This window comes from Balaenoptera acutorostrata, chromosome 7 (assembly GCF_949987535.1).
Source record: "Balaenoptera acutorostrata chromosome 7, mBalAcu1.1, whole genome shotgun sequence".
NCBI lineage: Eukaryota > Metazoa > Chordata > Mammalia > Artiodactyla > Balaenopteridae > Balaenoptera > Balaenoptera acutorostrata.
In genome coordinates this window covers 114,852,300-114,876,731 of record NC_080070.1, presented here as the reverse complement: position 1 = coordinate 114,876,731, position 24,432 = coordinate 114,852,300, and the positions used below count along the sequence as shown (strand labels likewise).

General features: G+C 45.5%; 1 protein-coding gene across 7 annotated transcripts in view; it reads right to left on the bottom strand.

Annotated features, from left to right (window-relative positions):
- The window catches only part of COBL (cordon-bleu WH2 repeat protein), a 272,030-nt gene that overhangs the window by 225,239 nt on the left and 22,359 nt on the right, over window positions 1-24,432 (bottom strand). For 6 of the 7 annotated variants that reach the window (XM_057549868.1, XM_057549872.1, XM_057549870.1 and 3 more), the window contains exons 2-3: window positions 16,559-16,752; window positions 15,056-15,215 (exon numbers count right to left, since the gene is read on the bottom strand). The exons of the other annotated variant lie outside the window; for it this stretch is intronic. In XM_057549868.1, the coding sequence (XP_057405851.1) occupies window positions 15,056-15,215; window positions 16,559-16,752 (354 nt within the window). The remainder of the gene's footprint in view (window positions 1-15,055; window positions 15,216-16,558; window positions 16,753-24,432) is intronic. 7 annotated transcript variants of the gene reach the window in all.

Below are 24,432 nucleotides of genomic sequence, written 5' to 3'. Positions count from 1 at the left end.
AGAAACTTTTTTTTTTTAAAGGTAAACTGGTCTAAGTGTCTTTCCACACGGCAGCTGGAGGTCCCTGCTTTCCCAGTAAATTGTGCGTTCAGGTGAAGCCCCAGCACGGTGAAGAGGAAGGCATCCCCAGGTGTGGTAATAGGTCTCAGCTCCTGGCCTGCCTGCAGGTTTAAGGGCCAGGAGAGGACCGGGCAGACCAGTTTGGCTGGATCGCACTGCTGCTGGTGACACAGTCCCACTGTCACTGAGTGCCTTTTTGGCAACCACCAGACATCTGTAAGGACTCCCTGCGCAGAAGCCCTCGGACCCAGCAAGCGCTGTCCTGTTCCAGACCAGGGGAGGGGAGGGGAGGGGAGGAGCGGTGTTTCGGGGATGCTGAGCCATGTGACATGGGCCCTGGCACCCAGCTCCGCGTTTCACCCTCGCAGCAGCCCACAGGGAGGTGCATTACTCCCGTTTTTATAAAAGATGAGACTGAGGTGAACTGCTGTCCAGCGACAACGTGACTAGTCAAGGACGGAGCTGGGGTTCCCATGCGGGGCTGTCTGAGCCCAACCGCCCTAAGATGCTCTGTGGGTCTAAATGACACCTTCCCCAGGTTCTCGGATTCTCAGAATCAAAGTGCGGGGCAGGAGGGGACGTGCACACAGGCAGTTCTGTAGGGACCGGCTCATGACAGTGACAGCAGGAACACTCAATGTCCATCCCTAGGAGGCAGTTTACACAGACCATGATAGGGTCTCGCAGTGGAGGAACTCTGCAGCCGGACCAAGACCGAGGGCACTCTCTGTGAAGGCAGCTGTTTCACATAATCGTGAAAGGAAATACAGTTTAAAAAAGCTATTCTTAAACTTGAAGCAAAATGAACCAAATGCTTTTAACTGTACGTTGAGGTGGTAACATCAAAACACTGCAGATGGGGTGCATGGGGCATAGGATGAAACAAAATACACTGTGTTGAAGGGGACGTGATGGGTCCATTACACTGTTCCCTCTGATAGATAGACAGACAGAAGGATAGACAGACATAGATAGATGATACACAGAAGAAAGATATAGACAGACAGACTTAGACAGATAGACAGACATAGATAGATGATAAAAAAATAAAAGATCTATAGATAGATAAATAGACAGACAGACAGACGTTTTCCAACGGTGGGGCTGGAATGGCCTGAGGCCTCTCCTATCTCCTTCCAGGCCCAGGGTGCATGGAAGGGCTCTGCATCGCTGGAAGGTCACCCCAGCTTTTGTGCCTAACTTGAAGTTGCCCGGAAAGGCACATGACATTGGTCAGGTGCCTGACAACCACAGGCAGCACTCAGGAAACCCGGGCGCGGTCCATCTACAGCAGGGTGCCTCAGAGGAACATCTTACCCTTCCCTTTACTTTCCTGGGTCTGACAGTCACAGGCTCCTGTTCCAGCTTCCGACGCCAGCAGCGTTTGCAATCCCCCCCCACCCCACTTCAAAGACAAGGCACGAGGGGTCACAGATTAGGCAGCCCTGTGAAGGCAGAGGAGACCTACGGAATGGGCGCTCGGAGAGCAGGGCCACTCTCCCAAACCCTGGGCCGGCCCAACAGGGAAAGGGCAGGCAGGGCGGCCGAGAAGTGAAGGCAGGAGGAACCCCAGGCGGCCACTGGACAGTGAGGTCCAGGCAGAGCCCCTGGGCTCCGTGCAGGTGGGGGGGAGACGTCCTGCTTGCCAGCCCCGGGAACAGGACTCAACTCGGTGCAAAGACCCAAGATGCACGTGCAGAACCCTGGCATCCTTGGGGTGCCCAGGAAAGGAGGAGGGTGCAGGGCTCCCTGACAGCTGGCTGCGCCGGGCGGCCTGCCTGTGACCCTCCCTCCACGGCCCAGGCTCCCTGCTTCCAACCAGGAGTTCAGAGTCACACGGGTCGACGGTCCACGAGGATTCACAGGAGAGTGGATTCGCAGGTGTATGTACACCCACACATCCCAAAGAAGCAGCCATCCCCGCGATGTCCCCTCCATGTGAGGACACAGCTCTGAACTCATAACAAAGCTTAGGGCCAGATGTGACCCAAAGGATGCACGTTTCCCAGCATTTTATTTGACTCACAATCCTCTTTCACAGTCATATACAATATGACAAGTTCCTTTGGGGATCATTGAAAATGATACTTAACAAATATTCATTACACATAAAGATAAATCTTGACTTGTTATGTAACTAGTGTTGCATACTGTTAGCATGTTTTCATTTTGTGGGAAACAACTTAGATGTGGGCAAATGAGTTACAAAGTGATTAATTATTTTATTCTCTGTATGGAAACGAAATGTTCAGTAAAATGCAGACTGAAACTTAACTACGTATCGTAGGCAGAACTGCTCTTGTGAACTGGATGTTTGACATTTTCCCTTTTTTTAAGATCAAATGGCTCTTATTTTAAATGACAAAGGGAGAAATGGATTTTCGGCTGCAACTTGCAAGCACTTCTGCACAAACAGTGCAGTATGTGTAAGGACAGTCCCTACTCCCCAGGGAAGAAAAAAAATGAAGAGGCTTTAGGACAGCAGCAGCATCTATGTATTTTCTCACTTGCAGTTTTACGGACACTTAGACCAAGAGACGTACCATTTTTACTTGGATCCACAGCTTAGCCGTCTCGGGAGGAGTATCACAAGGAGAATTTGTATAATGAGCCCCTTTTTTGTCTTCCCCATTAACTCACATCTCAACATCAGGGCCCCTTCTGCTTCTTACTTTTAACCCATGGTTTATTATAAAGCTAAGCTGAATAACATGATTAGAAATTTTAAAAATATATATATTTATATATTAATATAAATAATTATATATTATAATTAATTATATTAATATATATTTATATTTATATATAATATAAATATTAATATATATATACACACACACACACACATAAAATGGCACAATGGTCAGGATTTCCATAGGTGCTTAGAATAAGCCCCAAAGGTGGCCAAGACACCGTCTTGCTTTTTAAAAATCTCCGTCTGCCACTATTTCTCCTTCCACAGGAAGCTGGAGGCCACACAGAGGTCAATGTTTGAAGGAAAACCTCCAACGTAGAGTTATTTTATTTACTTAAGTAGGATTTTTCGGAAAGCAATTTTGAAACCATTGCTATCTCTACCTCTTTAACGATGGCTTTCCCAGTCCCCTGCTGTAAATCACTGCATAAAGGACCTTCTCCCGGCCCCTGTCTGGGTGTCCACCCAGCCTGAAGCGTGGCCAGGCTCTCCTGATGCGCACATGCAAGGGGGGCGCAAGACAGCCACAAGGGTGAAGCCACTCAGGTTGGGAGCAGGGGCTCCATTTTTCTATGTGTATTTATTATAAATAGAGACACATTACTAGCATACTGTGAACATTACAGAAGTTGCACGGACATAAAACTTTGGAAAGGATAAGACAAAAATTAAATACTTCCTTCCCCAAACCCGATGGATCATGAGTCAGGCACGCTGGGACGTACACCCGTCCTCTGCTCCTCTAAGAATGAGCAAGTGATATCGGCGGCAGCGACACGATGACCTGGACAGCTCGCTTCCCTCCCCAGAGGGCAGGGTGTCTACTGTGTGGCATCTGGGACATCATTCCTGCCCATCCTCAATAAGGAAACTTTTCCTTCATCCCCCCAGGATGCAACCAGGGGTTTTATTCCAATCAAGGGGTACAGAGCCAGGAATGGAAGAAAGCAGCGCCAACGTCCCTAGCAATCTGTCCAAAAGGAGAATTCACCAAGTACAGCCTACAGCATGGTAACCATTCCCTGTAGGAAACAGCACCTGTGCCCAAGCAGTGTCCTCTGAATTTACCAATGACAGCAGAGTATGCACGGAACTTTCAGTCTTCCTCAAGAATAGCCTTTCCTATCACACTTTCACAAAATGATAAGAAATATTAATAATAATAGCTCCAAGTTAAGTATTCACTGTGTGTGAGGTGCCGTATACATTTAAATTACGGGCTCTTCTTTGTTGCAAAACTCCTATATATCCTGGCTCCCCCCTCGTCTCCTCAGAGCAGTTCTCTCAGGGTTACTTGAGATTCTGCCTCCCGGGCTTGCAGTCCTAAAAATCCCTGCTGAATAAAACATAACTCTCAAAAAAAAAAAAAAAAAAAACTTACGGGCTCTTCACAACTCTAGAAGCAGGTGTATCATAACCCTTTTTTCCAGATGAGGAATTAATAACACGGGGTGTCTTAGGTTCCCCTCAAAACAGAGCTTGAGTTTAGGTGCAAATCCCAAGGAAGCAAGAGTGAGGGGGGATCGGAGTGAGGTGGGGGGGAGGGGCACAGACACAAGATAGCAGGGGGTACCTGGCTGCCCGTGGCTTGGTGACAAGCTAATTGCTCAGTGTCACTTCAGGCTGGTCCTGTGTCTCCAAGCAACCCAGGGGGGCAGGAGGAAGGAAGTTTTATCCTCACAGCAAGTGGATCCTAGGTCACGTCCTACCATCAGTGATCCCAGGGAAGGAGGAGAGAGATGCTCAGTATGGGAGGGAGGTCAGGGCTTGTCATGTGCTTGTGACATGGGGGACAAGACGCTGTCACACAGAGTCCCTTGTCTGAGCAGTTGGGCCAGGAAGAGGAGCAGGCGTGCAGATCTGGAGGGGGTCAGGGCCTGTCCAGGCAGCTCGCCGTGCAGGGCAGGATGGGAGTTCAGGGTCAGGAGACCTGACTAGACCTTCCCCAGAGCTCCACGCACCTCTGTTTCATGGTTTCCTCCAGGCGAACAGACAAGACTTCACTTAAACCACAGTAAATGCAATTGTGACTCTGGCTCGCCATAATAATCTTTGACTTTGTGAAAGCCAGAGTCAGAAAAGGGAGAGTATTTTTATAGTTTCTTTATAGACACTGTCTATTATTTGTTTCGAGATGCAGTTAGAATATAGATGTTCACAGTTTTACCAGCCCTCCTCATCAAAGAATCTTGGGTCAAGAAACAAGGTATGCTCTGTCGCCCCTGAATGAAGATGTGGTAGGAAAAAGCCCCAGAGAAAACCCTAAGCTAGTGGACAGCTGTACCCACACAGGACAGAAGGAGTTCCTCAGAAGCCCCCTTGGTGTGCAGCTTCTCTTTCCCCCCATCTGGATTTAATCAAGTCAGCAAATCAGGAAAATAGACAGGAACCAAAATATCTCCAACACGCACACTTCCATCTGAAGTCTATTTATACGCCCTTCGAGATGGACTTAGGTTTGGAAGCACCTGTGTTGTCTTAGAAACACTGTTGCCAAGCCTAACCTGTGGATGGTAGCTGCCCCTGGACACCCGTCTGAGCACATGCGGCTCCCTTGGAGCAAAATAAAATGCACCCTTTTAAGAAGAGAGGAAGAGAAAACATTTCCTCTAGAAAGGCTTCTTTATACAGCCCCAGTGTTGCAAAGCTCAGAGCCAGCACTGGCCCTGAGGTGGTGAATAGCAGTAGTTCCTTTCCAGAAAGACTTCAAAACAAGATCTCCTCCAAAGACGCACATTCTTGGTTAGAATACTGAATTTCCTCAATATGCTCATTCATTCAGACATGTATGATGCGTCTACTATGCGCCAGTACTGTTCTCCAGAGTCTCGTGGGGAAAAGAGGGTCAGGGAACGCAGGGTGCATTTTTGGCAGCGTACAGAAACATCTGGCTTGCTTGCATTTGGCTTACTTCTAAGAGAGACAGTGTTTGTCGTTGGATAAATAGAGATAATGCAAACGCAAATATTCCGGGGAGAAATAACATACCGATGTAAAGTTAATAACCGTTGTCAGATCCTGTCGTGAGACTGGAGTTTACTGGGAGAGTATTTTTAGAGAAAATAGGGTGCTGAAAGGGGAAAAAATAAATAGAGAAAAGAAAGATACACAAACGGAGATCTGAGCCCCAAAGGTCTTCCTCAGTATTAACTGATGGCAATTTACTCAATACTTACTATGTGCTTACCATGCATTTTATTGTTCAACTTAAAAAAAAAACCCAAAACACAGAAGACTAGCAGATTTGAGAAATCTGCGAGTGTGTATATGTGTGATCCCAAGATTTAAGTCTTATTAATTTTTGGTAAAATTTAATTATTTCAGTAGAGATACTATGGGAGCTCATTAGCTATAGACAGGCCTCCTTGGCCCCAACCTAAATCCCATTTTTCTTTATGGGATTCATTTATCCATGGGACGTCCTCGTCCCAGAAATCCTCATGGGATGACCCATCAGGTCTGGTTCATGGCCGTGCAGGGGGTTCAGTGCATTGGTCCACAAGCTTTGGTGTATAAATTATGAACCACCTAGAGGGCATCTGATAAATGTGGATTCCCTAGTAGAGTCTGATTCCTGAATATTTACAAGGCATCCCGGTTGACGCTGAGCAGACTTTGAGAACCTCTTGCATGAGCCAACAATGGCGAAGCAAGTAGCAAGAAGATGGAAAGACAGCTCTGTGTTGTGATCTGATCAACTTCATGCACCTCAGCCTACCTTCTGTGAGACTTATATCCAGGTCCTTAAAAAGGATGGACCACAATGAAGACGTCTAGGAGCAGGTACGCTAACAATGGGCGTCAACAGTGGACTTGACCTGACTTCCTCTGGTTCAACTCCGGCCGCAGACGGCAGGGACGGTCCATCTCAGGGGTCGGCAAATTCCTGTCCCGTGTTCTCCTGTGGTCAGCAAGCTAAGAATATTTTCTACAATTTTTCAATGGTTGAGGGAAAAAAGCAAGATAAGAATAATATTCCACGGCACGTGAAATTACATGAAATTCAAATTGCAGTGTCCATTATTTATCGGATAATAAGTCTTTAGTGGATCCCAGCCACACCTGTTTTTTTTTACATACTGAACACTTATGTATGTAAGCTCAGTGCTGAGTGGGCCCCTGCAGAGATATACAGTCCAAAAACCTGAAAACATGTGCTACCTGGCCCTTTTTTTTTTTTTTTTTTAAAGAATCTTACTATTTTTTTTTTTTTTTATTAATTTATTTATTTTTGTCTGTATTGGGTCTTCGGTTCGTGCGAGGGCTTTCTCCAGTTGCGGCAAGCGGGGGCCACTCTTCATCGCGGTGCGGGGACCGCTCTTCATCGCGATGCGCGGGCCTCTCACTATCGCGGCCTCTCTTGTTGCGGGGCACAGGCTCCAGACGCGCAGGCTCAGCAATGGTGGCTCACGGGCCCAGCTGCTCCGTGGCATGTGGGATCTTCCCAGACCAGGGCCCGAACCCGTGTCCCCTGCATTAGCAGGCGGATTCTCAACCACTGCGCCACCAGGGAAGCCCTACCTGGCCCTTTTACGGAAAAGTGGGCCAACTCCCGACCTGTGGGATACAATCCAAAAGGCTTTCAAGGGCACACAGCCCTCGGGATCTGGGCGTGCCAGCCTTATAACCTCAGTCTCCCGGTGCCTGTTCATCCAGTTTCTTCAGCACTTTCTCGAAAACACACGACTGTCCTTGGAGCTGGTGGTGAGCAGCTCACTGCGGTTCTGCCAGCTCAGGAATACTCTACCCAAGAGGTGATTCTGGTATCCCCAAACTGTTTATCCCGGCAGGACCTAACTATTTTGATCATGTTGTTTAAAGAATACGTTACAGAACGTAATGAGTGTGAAGAGACAAAATATGATTATTTTCGTGTAACCTAAGATAGATGTTTAAGGAAAACAAAGTAAGTTGCTAGGAATGAATGAATGACTGGTTTACTTAGGTGATGGAAAGCCTAAGGACTAAGGAGGAAAAAAAAAAAATGTGTCTGTCCCAGGAGGGTTCTGCACTCAGATTTTTTTATTAATTGAAGTTGATTTATAATGTTGTGTTAGTTTCCGGCGTACAGCAAAACATACATACATACATATATATATATATATATATATATATATATATATATATATATATTCTTTTTCATATTCTTTTCCATTATGGTTTATTATGGGATATTGAATATAATTCCCTGTGCTATACAGTAGGATCTTGTTGCTTACCTATTTTATATATAGTAGTTTGTATCTGCTAATCCCAAACTCCTAATTTATCCCTCCTCTCCACTTTCCTCTTCGGTAACCATAAGTATGTTTTCTATGTCTGCAGATCTATTTCTGTTTTGTAAACTGCACTCAGATTTGATCGAAATTCTTTTTAAGTTCTTAGCTGAGTTTAGAGAATCCGAAGCTGAAAACCATAAGCAATGAGTTCTGGGTGTGATCCTCTATCTAAAGATTGCAAAATACATGTAAATGCATATTTTTAGAACATTTCATAGTTTCAACTCACTCATTCATTTACACGATGAATCATAATCCCACTCAGGTCAGATCACTGGTTTCCACCATCACAGGCCTGCAGTTCCCTACACTCCCCACTGTTTCATGGACAACTTCTCCCAACAGGGTCAATTCTGTCCCCGTCCTACAGCTAAGGGAGCTGTGCTTGGCTTTCGGTCACTTGCCCGGGTCTCATAGCTGAGATGTGGTACGTTTATGTCCAGCCCCAGACAGCCCGACTCTGGGAAATAGCATTCTCAACCACTCTGTGATTCCAACTCCAGAGAAGCCAGGGCTAAAAGATATTCTAAATTATAAGATTTATAAATATTTTTGCTATCTAACACTCCACCATGGGCTATGAAAAAAAAGATTCATTTAAATTTGGAAGTTTGAAAAGGAAAATTCAGATTACGGACAATTAACACACTCAGGAAAGAGACTTATCAGAGTTCCATTCCAGATGCTACATGTCAGTGAAATTGTGCTCAGACATCTGAACGCTCAAGCCCAGGGCCACAGGAATCCACTCAAGTGATGGTTTTCTGATGTTTTCACCCCAAAGCCTGCACTTTGGGAGTCTCCACAGGGCAAGCAGGGGGGCAGGGTGCTGACAGGGGTCTCAGTGGCCCCACTGCCTGCAGTTAGAGGAAGAAACTGTACAACTTGGTCTGGCAGTCGGGGACCCCCCTCTCTGTACCTCTGCGTCTGAGCATGCATCTATGGGACACACAGCAAACACCACCACAAACAACAGCATTCCCTTTTCTGGGAACAAAAGTTAAATCATACGCAACTGTAAAGCAACCTCAAAACATAAAGCTAACCTATGTTGTGAATTTTTAATGTATTCTAGCTTGTCACAAAAGCGTTTGGGGCAATATGGCAGGCACCACTATTCAAAATCCCCTCTTTACCAAAACAATAAGCCCATGTCTGCAGAGACAGCCCTAACCAGGTACTGAGGCCGACTTACCTTCCAACACTCACTTCTGCTTTTAGAAGGGAAATTACCACCCACAGGCAGCTCTTGCATCCTAAGCAAATGGGCACATTTATAGTGAATGGATTCACCTGGCATTCAACATCAAAGTAAGAAGTTTCAGCAGAGAGGCAAACTAATTTTACGTATTGGAAAATAGTTCACTCACTTAATTCAATAACCAAATACAGGGAGTTCCCTGGTGGCCTAGTGGTTAGGATTCCAGGCTTTCACTGCCACGGCCAGGGTTCAATCCCTGGTCGGGGAACTGAGGTCCTGCAAGCTGCACAATGCAGCCAAAAATAAATAAATAAATATGTGAAGTTTAAAAAAAATAATCAAATCCAAATCCAAAAATACTTAAACACTTCAGTGGTTCTGGAATTCCAACACCTCACAAAAACTATTTTAGGTATTTCTATTTAAAGGGTCACTGAATCACCCCAGTTCGTGGACCCAGCCCTCTTGTCTCTAGGACACCAGCTCCACCTGTAGCAACTGGACGTCCATCACCATGAAGTGCTATCTTACCCAGACAGTGATTCTGGCTGGACCCTCTTCTCCTCCCTCACCTGTCCCCTCTGTGTGTCACATCATGTCCCGGCCTCAACACTGCCTCCTTCGCAGTTACCCCCAGCCTGTGCCCCTCCTGTTCAGGGCCCCCTCTCCCGCTGAGCCCCTCCATCAGCTGTCACACTCTCCGCCCCCTCACACACCAGGGTCTCACACTGACACCAGCCTCATTTCAGCATCTCACCTCCCACACACGCTCCTCCTGCCATGTCACCACCCTCCTCACCGTCCTCCAGGCAAACAGCACCACTCACTCCACTCCAAAGGTCCCTTCCAGTACCCACATCCAAAAGCCAGCCCGCTGACCACACCTTTGCAAGAATCTCCAACAGTCTCCTTCTTGTCCGTGGTCACTGCTGCCTCTCCAAAGTCCGGTTTTTAAGGGACCTCTGAGATAATTTTATTGAAAAGAATTCTTCTCTGATGCAGACAACTGGACTTGATTTTCAGGTCTGCATTTTTGTATGCACTGGTTTTGTCTGATATGGGAAACACCAATACTAACAAATTAAATAAAAATCATCTGGCTGCACTTCAACACTTTAATGCCTGAAGCTTTGATTCCTGAGCGACAGAACAGTGAGAAGTGATGCGGGCAGAGGGTCCAGGGCGGGGGGAGAGTGGAGGCTAAGTGTGTGCTCCCCTCCAGGTGCATGACGGCATCGACCGAAAACACCTGCACAACCTAAAAGTTGAGTTACCTTTTCTTCAGCGGACAACACGGAGGACTTAAGCCTGGGACACAGGCTCTCAGGTAGCTCTGAGGGACTGCTCTGAAGAGGTAAGGGGGGGAGCCGGGATATACAGGAGTTTTGGCAACAAAGACCAGGTAGTAGGAACATCAAGAGATTACCGTTAATTAAAGAAAACCAGACATCTCAGGTTACGGAATTTAGCGCTTTTCTATGCATCTATGGGAAGATGCATGGGTCTGGGCTCACTGAAATCAGCCCTTGGATGTGCACCTCAGCTACCTGGGGCCACAGTGTCCTGTCTCTTCCCAACCTGAGCCTCTTCAGTGATGAGGGGGAGGATGTAATGTGATAGCTTGATGGCTGCAACACCCTTTGTTTACTGATATGGCGGCAATGTTTTCTTTTTCACTGATAACAGCAACTGGGCGATCGATGCCAGTCCTCGGCCACGGGAGGGGCCAGAGGGCTGGCTGCCCCGGGCGGCCGGTCCACCCCAGGACCCAGGCCACTCCCAGCTGCAGGAAAGGCCTGGTGGTACATCTGGGAGATGCCAGAACCAGGCTGCATTTGTATCCACTCTGTTTATTTGCCTCTGCAGTAACACTGTGTGAAGCTAAAGGACATTCTCAGCATCTAGGTACAGGACTCCCTTTGCACAATGAGAATTTTTAAGACTGTCGGGGGGCCTCCCCCCACTTCCAGATCTATCTGGCAGAGCCACATCCAACAGGACTGGGCTGACCCCCGGGGTCCTGGCCCGTGTGGCTCGCACGCCCGTCGGCCTCCCCACTTTGCAGAGCAGATCTGGGGGGGGGGGCTGGGGAGCGAGGCTCCACCAGAGAAAAGGAGTCGAGCCTCTTCTCGAGGAAAGGTCAGAGAAGAACAAACCACTACCCCACCATCCGGGAGCAGACTGGCAAGCAGAGACCTGGGAGATGCAGGGGCACAGGCAGAGGGGCCCATGGGAGTCACGTGGGAAACTTGCAAAACTCCAGGAGCCCAGGCTGCTGGGACCCAAGTCCCTTTGGGAGGGGGCCCTTGTCCAGCTGCGAGGCACCTAGTCAGCTGGGAGCTCCCTGAATTCTGCATGCATCCCTCCCCTCCCAGCCCCGCAGGCATCTCCCCCACTACCCCAACCCCAGGCCAGGACAAAGTTATTCAAAAACAGTCATCCAGCGGTTAGAAATTCCAGCTGTCACCTCACCGTGGAAAATAAAAGCAACTGTCTCCTTGTCCTCCGAGAATGTTCGTGGACCCTGATGACCTGCTGTAGCCCAACATGCCCCCGCCCCCCAGTTGTACTTTCTTTTTCCTCTCATCTGTCCCCTCCCCACGGCAGAGGGATTTGTGGGTTTCTCTGTTTCAACAAAGAAGCCCTTATCATCTTCTTATGTACTCTTCAAGGGCAGTAAGCTCCCTTCCTTTTCCTAGGAAATGCCCTTTGTTTCTACAAATAAGACACTGGGATAAACACAGGACAAAGTGTCCTGCGAAAAAGCAAATGCCCAGCAGCTCAGCTGGTGAAGCTCATAATGGAGGACGTGCACACAGACTCCGGGGCAGCGCCTTGTTTTGGTGACAAGAAAGCGGGAATTCTAAGGAATCCGTTTGAATTAGAACTCAGGATCTGGGCTGGACAGCCAACAGCCGGGAGCGGCACATTCAAACCTGTGATAAGATGTCCTTTACTCACTCGGGTCACTGTGATAGGCAGGCTGGAATGTCCCCCGCAGTAGTGCCCACGTGTCCCCATGGGAAAGGGCACCTGCGGGAAGGGGGTCCCAGGTGGGGGGGGGCTGCCCTTGCACCTCAGGCCTCACCCCCCTGCCTTCTGTGAGTCTGCAGGGAAGCAGGGGCTGGACACGGTATGGACCATTCCCTGAAGTGCCTGGGGCCAGAGCAGGGGTGGAGGTCCCCAGCCCTAGAAAGAGTGTGGCCTTCAGCACACAGGGCAGAGGGGGTCATCGGAGCTCAGGAGTAAAGAGGAAGATGGGCCAGATAAGAACAGTAAAGTGGGGCAGGGGGTGCTGCGGAGGGTGAAAGGCTGGTGCGGCCCCTGGGGCAGGGACATGTCTAGAAGCGCTGACCCACCCCCCCAGATGGTGAAGGGCCCCCATCCTGGCTGCAGCAGGGCCCCATCACCAGCCTCTGCAAAGGCAGCAGTGGGGCCCCACCACGGGCCCAGCAGGATGGGGATCCCCGGGTGAGGCTTCCCTGCTGCCATGACAACCATGGATGCTCTGGTCCAAGCAAACGCTGCGCTGAGTCAAAAAGTGCCAGGTCTGCGCTTGCGAAGGTCTGGACCAGTCATTCAGCCTGAGAAAGGCCGTGACCCCTGCCCACAGCCTGCAGGGTGCGACTGCACCTGAAGTCCGCAGCTGGGCCTCTGCACCTCGCTGGCCAGGTTCACTGTCAGCAGGCAGGCAGAGTTCAGGTCCACGCACGTATGCCTGGACTGGTTTCCCCAGACAAGGTCACTGATAAGACCCCCACAAGAAGTGCATATTGAACCTTCTCCCCCACAAGGATGCTGAGGCAGGAAGTGAGCCAGTAACTGAGCTCGCAAAGTCGTGCCTCTGCCTGAAATCGCTGGGGCTTCTTGGACGGCCAACAATTCACAGAAATAAACGGGCGAACTGTACGGTATGTAAATTATACCTCAATAAAGCTGTTGTTTTTTAAATTATGGAAACAGAATGTTTATTTCAATGTAAAGTCTCTACCCACTAAAACTCTAAAGTCCCAAAGTAAATTTCTAAAATCTCTTGAACCTTCCTTGATGTGTCCAACCTTCGTCGTTTCACTGGAAAATAAGACTTTTTAAAAGGTGCTCTTCCCTTCCTTTCCCTGCTTTTATTTTCTTGAAAAGGTATTGATTTAGATGGCCAAGGAGGCAGCTGGCGTGGGGAAGGAGTGGGTCACATGCAGGGCATTAAAGGGGTAAATACGTCCATCTACGGACGGTTCTGGAAACCAGGCTCTTGGTGTCAGAGCTGGGAGTCAGCCCTGCGGCGAGTGGGAGCCTGGGAGATACAGCTTGTGCGTGTATGAAGATGTGCACGTGGGTAGGAGGAGGGGAAGAGGGAGAGTGTCAGAGCAAATGCAAGTATCAATAACCGGGGAATCGGGATGAGTGTTGAAGGGGATTCTTTGTAGTACGTGTGCAACTTTTCTGTAAACTTGACATCCTTCCAAAATAACCAGTTAAAAAATATAGTGGTAGAAAATGGAGAAAGGACTATCGAACCGCACAAGGATACTGGGGGTAATTTCCATCTGATTCTTCAGCCAGCACGAGAGCCAGCACCCACCCCTCCTATCTCAGTCTCTCCAACACCCCGACCTCCCACCCCCTCCCCCCGTCTCTTGGCCCCTGGTTTTTCTGGTCTCTGCTCCTCCGTGTTTCTCCTTCTTCCTGCCTTCCACAGACTGACCCTCTTTCTTTCTTTCTCCTTCCTGCCCCCTCCCCACCTACCCAATGGAGAACTCAATTCCAAAAGGAGTTAGAGTGTATCTTTTATTATTTAGGATGTATAAGATATAAACATTTACAAAGAATTTGAGAAACTTTATAATAATTTGTTATTTTCTTCTCAAATAACAGTTATGGTCACTTTCTAAATTTTAGAAGTATAATGAGTAAAGAGTATTTTAAAATTTTTCTCTCTGGATAAAAAAATGTAATTATTTTTTTTTACTCTCTCTATAGTCTTTTGTTCTCCCTATGGGTCAGTCATCCTTAATTTTAAAAAAAGTTTCTGTGATCCTAACTTGCCTCTGGGACCTATGTGGATATAACTAATAACTGATAACAGATGGACAGACAATGGACAGGTGAACAGAGAGAGGATGCATCATTCTTTCTCCACTGCAGGTCCTGTGCCATCAAACGCAGGTGACAACAAGGCCACCCTCCCAGGCGGCCACAAGAACTCAGTGTGGTCATGTCCTGCAAACACACGCAGCACAGAGCTGCCATGTAAGAAGCCATCAGGAGAGGATCGCAGATGGGCCATCTCCCTTCTCCAACATGCTTTCTGAACTCCTGGCCACACACCAGAGCAGATCAGTTTCATGTTATTTACGGACCTCCTTCCTGCGCCTACATGCTAGGCATGTACAAAACAAGAAGCGCAGCCCCTGGGGACGCCTAAAGGACAATCCTATCTCTGGACCAGAAACACAGTGGCCGCAAACACTAGCACATAAATACCCATATCAAATGATAAATAAATTTAGAAGCTCCACATTTACAGAAACTCACACACACACACACACACACACGCGCACACTGAACAGGGTGAACTTGATCCGGAGCTTAGCCGACCTGAGAACCAGCCCCAGGGAGAGCACTCCCATTTATGGCCACCCGTCCCCTCCTTCAGCTCCACAGGAGACAACGGTGCTATATTTAGACGGGTCCGTGATTCCAGACACCGAAGCCAGGGAGCACGGATCAGCCTCTTCCAAGCACTCCTCTTCCAAAAGCCAAGTGACCACAAAAATAATAAAACGATAGCTGTAATCTGTAGAACCGGGGGTGGGAGGATACCTCCACAGGGCATGTGTTTTCCTTGCCGATTTCAGCGTGGGGATGATTGGCGATCTCAGCGCCATCTGGACTGCTGACTCTTCATATGCTTCCCTGCACCAAGCCCTGCGCCCACGCAGCATGCCGCCTGCGGGAACACTCCTTTCCCAGACACTCGGGCCTGTGAGCAATGGTACAGCTGTTGTCACTCTCAGGTTACCGGCAGACCCCGCCCTGCGTACCAGCCCAGCACACGGAGACTAATGATCATAGGGTTTGGCTTTCTAAAATCCCAGTGATTTCCTGAGAGGCCGCACAACAAATTTACGGGAAAGGCATTGCACACGTTTTACATTCTTAGTGAAATCATAAAGTTTTAGTGTTTGAAAAATTACTTACTAAAACCCAGGTAATTCTAGTAAGGGATAGAGCCCAGAAACCGTACGGGAGAAACGAATGAATAGCCATGCCTTAACTACAAAAAACGAAATGAAATGTGTGGCGCTACTGGGTGTACTTCCAAGGGTGCATTATACTTTCTTTGATAATTTTATTTCCTCTCTGTTTTCAAATATACTGCCTGAAATTTCAACTATATTTACTAGGCCCTACAATTATTATTTTGATAGGAGATGCTTTGACACATGACTTTTTCGATAGACTTTTTTAGTTTCGCAGCAAAATTCGGCAGAAGGTACAGAGATTTCCCAAGTAACCCTGTCCCCACACATGCCTAGTCTCCCCCACTATCAATGGCCCACAACAGAGTGGTTCCTTTGTTATAACTGATGAACCTGCGTTAGCATCATTATCACTGAGAAACCCTAGTCTACACTAGGGTTTACTCTTGGTGTTATAGATTTTATGGGTTTAGACAAATGTATAATGATGTATCCACTGTTGTAGTATCATACAGAGGAGTGACACTGCACTAAAAATCCTTTGTGCTCCACCTATTCAACCCTCCTCTCCTCCCCGACTCCCTAACTAGGCAACCACTGATCTCTTCATTTTCTCCATAGTTTTGGCTTTTCCAGAATGTCCCATATTTAGCATCATACAGTGTGCAGCCTTTTCAAATTAACTTCTTTCACTTAGTAATGCATGTAAGGTTCTTCCATGTCTCTTCATGGCCTCATAGCTCATTTCCTTTTAGTGCTGAATAGGATTACACTGTCTGGATGTACCAGGCACATAAATTTTAAAAGAAAAAGGAAATGGTTCCGAAGGAATAAACACTCTAGGCCCTGCCTCCCCCACTCAGCGCAGCTATAACACCTGGCCGGAAGGCATGGAGCAGCGATTTGAGAACTCTGGGAAGTAAACTATAACAGGCGAACTGGGGATGAAGACTGGAATTCACAATACCACCAAACTGGTGCTAAGTTTACCATTTTTTCCAGTCCTGACTCAATGCAGCATGAACTCTACAGAGGGCAAAGGCATGGACAGAGTGCTGGCTCCAAGCGCAGGGGAGGGGGACCTAGTGCTCAGAGAGAATGGGGGAGGCCCCTGTACACTCACCCCTGCTCTCGTGAGCCCAGTCCCAAGCAGTCTCGTGGTGGCAGGGCTGCTGGCACAGTGGGGGCCAAAGGACCCTGGAACTCTGAGGAGTTGTGCTTCTAAGAGGGTAGAGTAAACCCCACTGCTTTTTCCACTCTCTGTTCTTCTGCTGCTTTGCTCCAGAAGTGGGCAGTCCCAGGAAGTGCACCTCGGATCTGGGGAAATAAAGCCCCAGTTTTCTGGCTGGAGGACCAAAAGGGGAAGCCCAGAGAAGCAGACAGCCCTGGGGAGACTGCAGAAAAGGAGGAGCCCACGAAACTCCATGAAGTCGCATGAACTCCCCGTGGCATCTCCGAACCACACCAACGTGGATCTGACCCTTAGCAGCAATCACAGCCTTTGAGAACTGGACTGTAAGACAGACCATCCCCCGGGTCCCAGACTGGCCAGTGGTGGCACAAACGTGGGGAAGATCTGAAAGCATCGTAAAGGTTTTGTAAGCAGAACTGACACTGAAACAATAACCACGGAAAGCTTGGCAGAAATTTAAACGGAACTCAACTGAGTCAACTGCCTGATAAAACAAAAACATCAACATTCTCATAAGACTTAAATAAAAGCCAGAATATCATAACATAATATTCAACAAGTCTATCCAAACTTACTCATCTCAATTCACATGGGGAAAGACAACCATCAGACGCCACGGCAAGATGATCCGTAGAGTGGAGCTGTTTCACAGAGACTTTAAAGCAAACATTATAAAAGCACTGCAAGAAGTAAAAGCAAATACACTTGAAATCAATGGAAACATAGGACGTCTCAGCAAAGGAACAGAAGATACAAAGAAAACCAAAAGGAAATTTTAGATTTGAAAATACAAAAACTGAAATTAAAAACACCTTGGATGGGGGCTCAATAGCAGATTCACTGATTTTGAGTATCTGTCCATATAAATTCTCCAATCTGAATAACATAAAGAGAAATGATTGACAAAAAGTACACACAGACTCAGGAACCGATTAGACAACACCAAAAGGTCTAATATGCGTGTCCACAGACTCCTAGGAGGAGAGAAGAAAGAATGCATTGCAGAAGAAAATATTTCAAGAAATAATGGCAGAAAACTCCCCATATCTGGTAAAAGACATAGCCTACAGATTCAAGGAGTTCAGTAAACCCCATATAGGACAAATATAAAGAAAGCTACCCACAAGGATGTTATAACCAAACTATTCAAAACTAAGGATAAGGAAAAAAATCATGAGAGCAACAAGATAGATCCTTATTTCGTATATGAGAATGATCTGAACAACTACAGAAACTATAACAGCTAGAAGGAAGTGGGGAAAAGCGCTTTAAAGTATTGAAAGAAAAGAATTATAAGCCCAGATTTCTATACCTAGCAAATATATGCTTCTCGCATGAAGGTGAAATAAAGACATTCTCAAATGAAGGCAAAGAGAATTCACTGCCAGCAGAAATGGTCTAAAAAAATGGCTAAAGTAAGTTCTTCAGATTAAATGAAAACAATGAGAAGGAAACTTGGAACATGAGGAGCAACAGAAATGATAAACATGTAGGCAAACATTAAGAGGCTGTTCTTCTCTTCTTGAGTTTTTTGGGGTTTTTTTTTGTTTTTGTTTTTTTTGTTTTTTCTTCTTGAGTTCTTTACAATACAGATGTAACACATAACCATGGAGAATACCTATATTCCACATGAAATGATACAGTACTGATTCTAGGGAGACTGTGAAATGTTTGCATATTTCAATCCATACAATTTCAATCCCCTACAATTAAACAAAAGTTATACTCAAAAACCACAGTAGAAAAATTAAAATGAGACACTAAAGTTTTTCAAATAACTCAAAAGAAGTCAGGAAAGGGGATATAGGAATGCAAAACAGGCAAGAAAGAAAAAAAAAAATAACTAAATTGTTGACCTAAATTTTAAAAAATCAATAAAAACTACAGATCAATGTTTTTCATTCATATAAATAGTTTAATGGAATTTAATGGTTTGATATTATGATTTAATGTGAATGGTCTAAACACTTCAACTGAAAGATGGATTATTCAAATATATACTGTCTTCAAGAAACTTACTTTAAATATAATGAAATAGGTAGTTAAAGTAAAATTATGGAAAAAATATACCATGCAAATGTTAACCAAAAAAAAGCTGGAAGGGTTATGCCAATATGAGATAGAGATAATATGTCAGAAAATTCAAGAAAATTACCAGGGATAAAAAGGGATATTACATAATAATAAAGGGATCAATTCATCAAGAAGACATAATAATCCTAAACTTCAATGCACCAAACAAAGATGCTTTGAAATACATGAAACAAAAACTAACAAAACTCATCAGAGAGATAGACAAATCCACAACTAAATTTTGAGACAACCGTCCTCTCTTGGTAATCAATATAACTAATACACAGTCAACAGGATACAGAAGAACTGAATGACACTATCAACCAACCAGATCCAACTGACATTTCTACAACTCCATTCAACTGTAGCAGAATTGAAGGCATATAAAATATGTTCTCTAACCATACTGGAATCTGACTAGAAATCAATAACAGAAAGATAACCGTAACATTTCTAAGCACTTGGAAAATGCTTGTATTATAAATAATATACTTCTAAATAATCCATGGGATAAAAAGGAAGTTTCAAGGACTTGAACATAAATGAATAAATAAATTAAAATTGATGGGATGATAACAAGGAAGTGCTCAGAAGAAAATGTATTACAGTATAAAATGCTTATTTTAGAAAAGAAATGTCTCTAATCTATAATCTGAGTTCCACCTAATTAAATTAAAAAAAGAGAAAATAAACGGAATCATGCAGAAGTCAGATAACAATAAAGATTAAAGCAGAGAAAACACAAAGCAATAGAGAAAATGACAACAAAAGTTGGTTCTTTGTAAATAAAATAAATTTGTAAAGCAAACAAAGTTGATAAATATATCACAAGAATGATAGAAAAGAGAGAAGATACCACTTAGTAATATGAAGAATTAAAAAGAAGATATCACTATAGAAACCACAGACATTAAAAAGAATAGTAAGGGAATGCCCTTCACAGATCCATGCACACAATTAAAGAACTTACGTGAAATGGACCAGTTCCTCAAAACCACAAACTACCAAAATCTCACTGAAGATAAAATAGATAATCCTAATATACTTATTTAAAAATTTGAATTTGTAGTTAAGAACATGTAAAAGGAATCTTTAGGTCCGTATTGTTTCACTGGCAAATTCTACTAAACATTCAAGGAAAAAAAAATTATACCAATTCTACCAAATCTTTTCCAGAAAATGGAAAAGGAGGAAACACATCTCAAATCATTGTATGAGGCCAATATTACACTAATGCCAAAACCAGACAAATACATCACAAGAAAAGAAAACTAAGTACCAATACCCCTCATGAACACAGGTGCAAAAATCCTCAAAAAATATTAGCAAACATAATCAGGGATATATAAGAAGAATAATACAGCACAATGAAGTGGATTTTATCTCAGGAATACGAGGCTGGTTCACTATTTTAAAATCAATAAATGTAACTCACCATATTGACCATCTACAGAAGAAAAAACACATTAACATATCAGTTAAAAAAAAGAAAAGCATTTGGCCTAACTCAACATCAACAACTCTCAGTGAACTAGGAGTAAAGGGAGCTTCCTCTACAAAAAGCCTCCAGTTGTATCATACTAAATAATACTAAAGGCTGAATGCTTTCTCCCTAAGGTCAGGAGCAAGGCAAGGATGTAGACTCTCAGTTCTCCTATTCAACCTCAAACCAGAAGTCTACACTGTGCAATAAGAAGAGAAAAAATAAATAAATAAAAGCCATAAAGATTGGAAAGAAAGGAATAAAAATATATGTATTTTCTAGGCATACATAGTCAATCCTGAAGAATCTGCAAAAAATCAAACCAAAACAGAAACCTCATACAATTAATAAATGAGTTCAGCAAGGTCACAGGAGACAAGGTCAACACACAAATCAATTCTATTTCTACACAACAATGAAAATTGGAAACTGAAATTTCAAATTCCACTTATGATGGCTCCAAGAATGGAAAATATTTAGGTATAAATTGAGCCAACATAGATAAGATCTATCAATATATGCTGAAAATGACAAGAAACTCATCAAAGAAATTTAAGAAGACCTAGATAAATGAAGAGATATATCATGTTCATGGATTAGAAGCCTCAAATTGACTTGCGGATTTAACAACATTTCAGGCATGATTTATTTTGTAGACATAGATAAACTGATTCCAGAATTTTTATGGAAAGGCAAAGAAATGAGACTAGCCCAAATAGTTCTGTAAAAGAAGAAAGTTGGAAGAATCACATTACCCTGTTTTAAGGCTAAATATAAAGCTACAATATTCAATAGTACTGGTGAAGGAATAGATATAAATCAATTAAAAAAGACAAAGAATCAAGTAATAGATCAACAATGATACAAATGAACTTATTTACAAAACAGAAACAGACTCACAGACTTAGAAAACAAACTTATGGTTACCAAAGGGGAAAGGAGGGGAGAGGGATAAACTAGGAGTTTGGGATTAACATATACACGCTACTATATATAAAATAGATTACCAACAAGGACCTACTGTATAGCACAGGACACTATACTCAATATCTTATAATAAACTATAATGGAAAGGAATCTGAAAAAGAATATGTATACACACATATATATATGTATATATGTACATATATATATATAGTATAATTGAATCACTTTGCTGTACACCTAAAAGTAACACAACATTGTAAATCAACTATATTTCAATAAAAATTTTAAAAAAAGAAATGGATCCACACCAATATGGGCAACTGATTTTTGAAGAAGGAGCAAATGACAGTCTTTTCAACAACTTTGTTGGAACAACTGGATGCCCTATGCCAGAGAAAGAAGAGAGCACGACGGGAGGGGAAGAAGAACTTTGATCTAAATCTAACGCCTTACATAAAAATTAACTCAAAATGAATCACAGAGCTAAATGGAAAAGTAAAAACACGGGAGGGAATCTTCATGACCTGGGGTTAGGCAACAGTTCTCAGACATGGCACCCAAAGCATGTCTAAAGCATGAAGTGTAAAAAAAAAACCCAAAAAACAAAAAAAATGGTTTTCCTCACAATTAAAAATACCTAATCTTCTACAACACTGCTAAAAGAACAAGAAAACAAAGCACAGACCAGGAGAAAAATACCAGCAAATCACATATTTGAGCAAGGATTTGTATCACCTTAAATGACAAGTCTTCAAAATACAGTAAAAGAAAATGAATAATCCAATTAAAAATAGTCAAAAGACGGGAACAGAGATTTCACCAAAGAAGATATATGGATGGCAAATAAACACACGAAAAGTGCTCAACATCATGAGCCATTAGGCAAATGGGAGTTGAAACCATGAGGTAGTACCACTCCACACCTATGAGAATGGCTACAGGAAAAACGTCTTGAAAATACCAAGAGATGGTGAGAATACAAAGCAACTGGACGTCTCATATCTTGCTGGTGGGAATGCAAAATGGTACAGCCACCCTGGAAAACAGTTTGGCCGTTTCTTACAAAGTTAAACATACACCATCTGACCCAGCAATCCCACTGCTGGGCATTTACCGTAGAGAAAAGAAAATTTAAGTTCACAAAAACACCAGTCCAGGAACGTTTACTGCAGCTCAATACACAATCACAAAGCAGTGGAAACAACCCTGATGTCCTTCAATGGATGGATGGGTAAACAAACTGGGTTGGATCCACACAATGGACCACGACTCAGCGATGAAAGTTAAATGAGCTGCTGAGACATGCACGAAGTTGAATCTCAGAGATGGTTGCTGAGTGAGAGAAGTGACTTTCAAAAGGACACTCACTGCATGAGGACATTTAGACGGCATCCTCGAAAGACAGAATGGTAGTGATGGACAACAGATCAGTGGTTGCCAGGGAGACTACGAGGGAGGCTGGGGGAGTCCTGGGGGTGACAGGACTGTCCTGTGTATACTCGTTGCAGGGCTGGTTGAGCAGATCTACACGTGTGGTTAAAATTCAAGGACCTGCACACCAAAGAAGTCAAGCTGACTCTGCATTAATTTAAAAAATAAAATTTAGAAAACACAAAGAGAAAGTAAGAGCTGGATTCAGGTGCCAGTCTTCACGATAGAGGTCCACGGAAAATCCTTCCTCCCCCACCCCGCCCCCAGAACCTTCCAGGCCAGCGTCAGGTGTCGTGCCCCCTCTGCCCTCACTTCACACACACACACACACACACACACACACACACACTCACTCACTCTCAGGGTGTGATGACAGCAGTACCACATGACAGCAGAAAACCAATCAGTTTGGTTTTACAGACTGTAATCCTGGTTCTCTGAAGCTGGGAGGATAACAGAGAAAAATGCCAGATGCCTGTTACAGGTGGGCATCAGATAAACAGTGATGATGTGGGACTTACTTACACTAAAATATAGCCCTTGTTTATCTGAAAAATCACACAACGGGCATCCTGTATTTAACTTGACAACCCTAGATCGCAGAGGTTCTCGGTGCCCCCAGGCCGTGGCGTCCTCGGGACCGCCCAGGCGGGTGGGTATGAAGTGAAGCGGTCGGCCCGTGGGGACGCCCTCCTTGCTTGGCCTCAGCAGGATCAGGTCACAGAGGTGCGCTCTACAGGCAGCCTCCCCGCCAAGTGCAGAGCCCAGGGCTCCTCGGCCCCTTCATCTCACCCCTACCCCAAGTGAGAGCTGCTGTTTTGCGTCTTGCTCCAAAGCGATGGCTCCAGACCGTGCTTTGCCCACCACCCCAGGCTCACGGTCAGACACCCAGCCTGAGGCTGTGTGACTCTGAACAAGTCTCTGCATCTCCCTGAGCCACATGTAAACGAGGCTAGTAGGACCCGTCCTGCCCTCCCCACGGGCCTCCGCGGACAATGGAAACTCGGTGCCGGCCAGAGGGATTGGCAAAGGGCCCCTCAAATGTCCACTGTTCTCTTCCTCACTGTTGACAAGTCACCCCACCTGCTCACCCGTCCATCCATTCTCTCTCGAGCACGCGTCTCCATCCCCGCCAACAGCCTGTCCGTGGGCTCCGACCACAACCTCTTCCTCTACCTGGGCCTCCACGGCAGCTCCCACCTCAGCCCCCTGCCCCAGCCGCGCCCTCCCCACGACACCAGGGCCGTCTGCTGACGGAGCTGATGCGCTTCCACCCCTCCTCCGCAGCCTAACAGGTGGACGGGCTCTAATGGGCAGCACGAAGGCACCTCTGGTCCAGCCCAGCATCCTTCCTCCCTGGAGAACCAGCTCTCTCGTCCTTCCAGAAACAGGCCGTGCTCTCGGACGCCTCCGTGCCTCGCTCCTGCCATCCGCTGTCCCCTGGCGCGGAAGGGCTGATCGTCCGTTTCCCACCCATGGCCTCCCAGGCGCACAGACACAGCCCCCGTCAGCACGTGCCTGGAACGTGGTACCCACGACATGGTGCCCACACGGACCCAGCTCTATGACAGGCTGCTCCGCTCTGCCAGCCACCGACCTCACACTCCACACACAGTAGGTGTGCTAACAACGTGTGTCAGGTGGAAGCGAGCATTTCCAGCCAGCCACGGAAGGTAGGTGGGCAGCAGTGACCACAACTAACCCCTGCGAGTAATTAATGATCTCTCGGTGCCAGGAAAAATGACGCCTCCTCTGAGGAAGAGCTTGCCTTCCTTTCAGTGATGAGAACTACGGCAATCAGTGCTTCCCTTTCTGCCCAGCTCGTCAGAAACACAAAGCCAGTGTCCCCTCACTGCACGCAGACGTGCTTTCATGGCTGGCATCCCCTGCC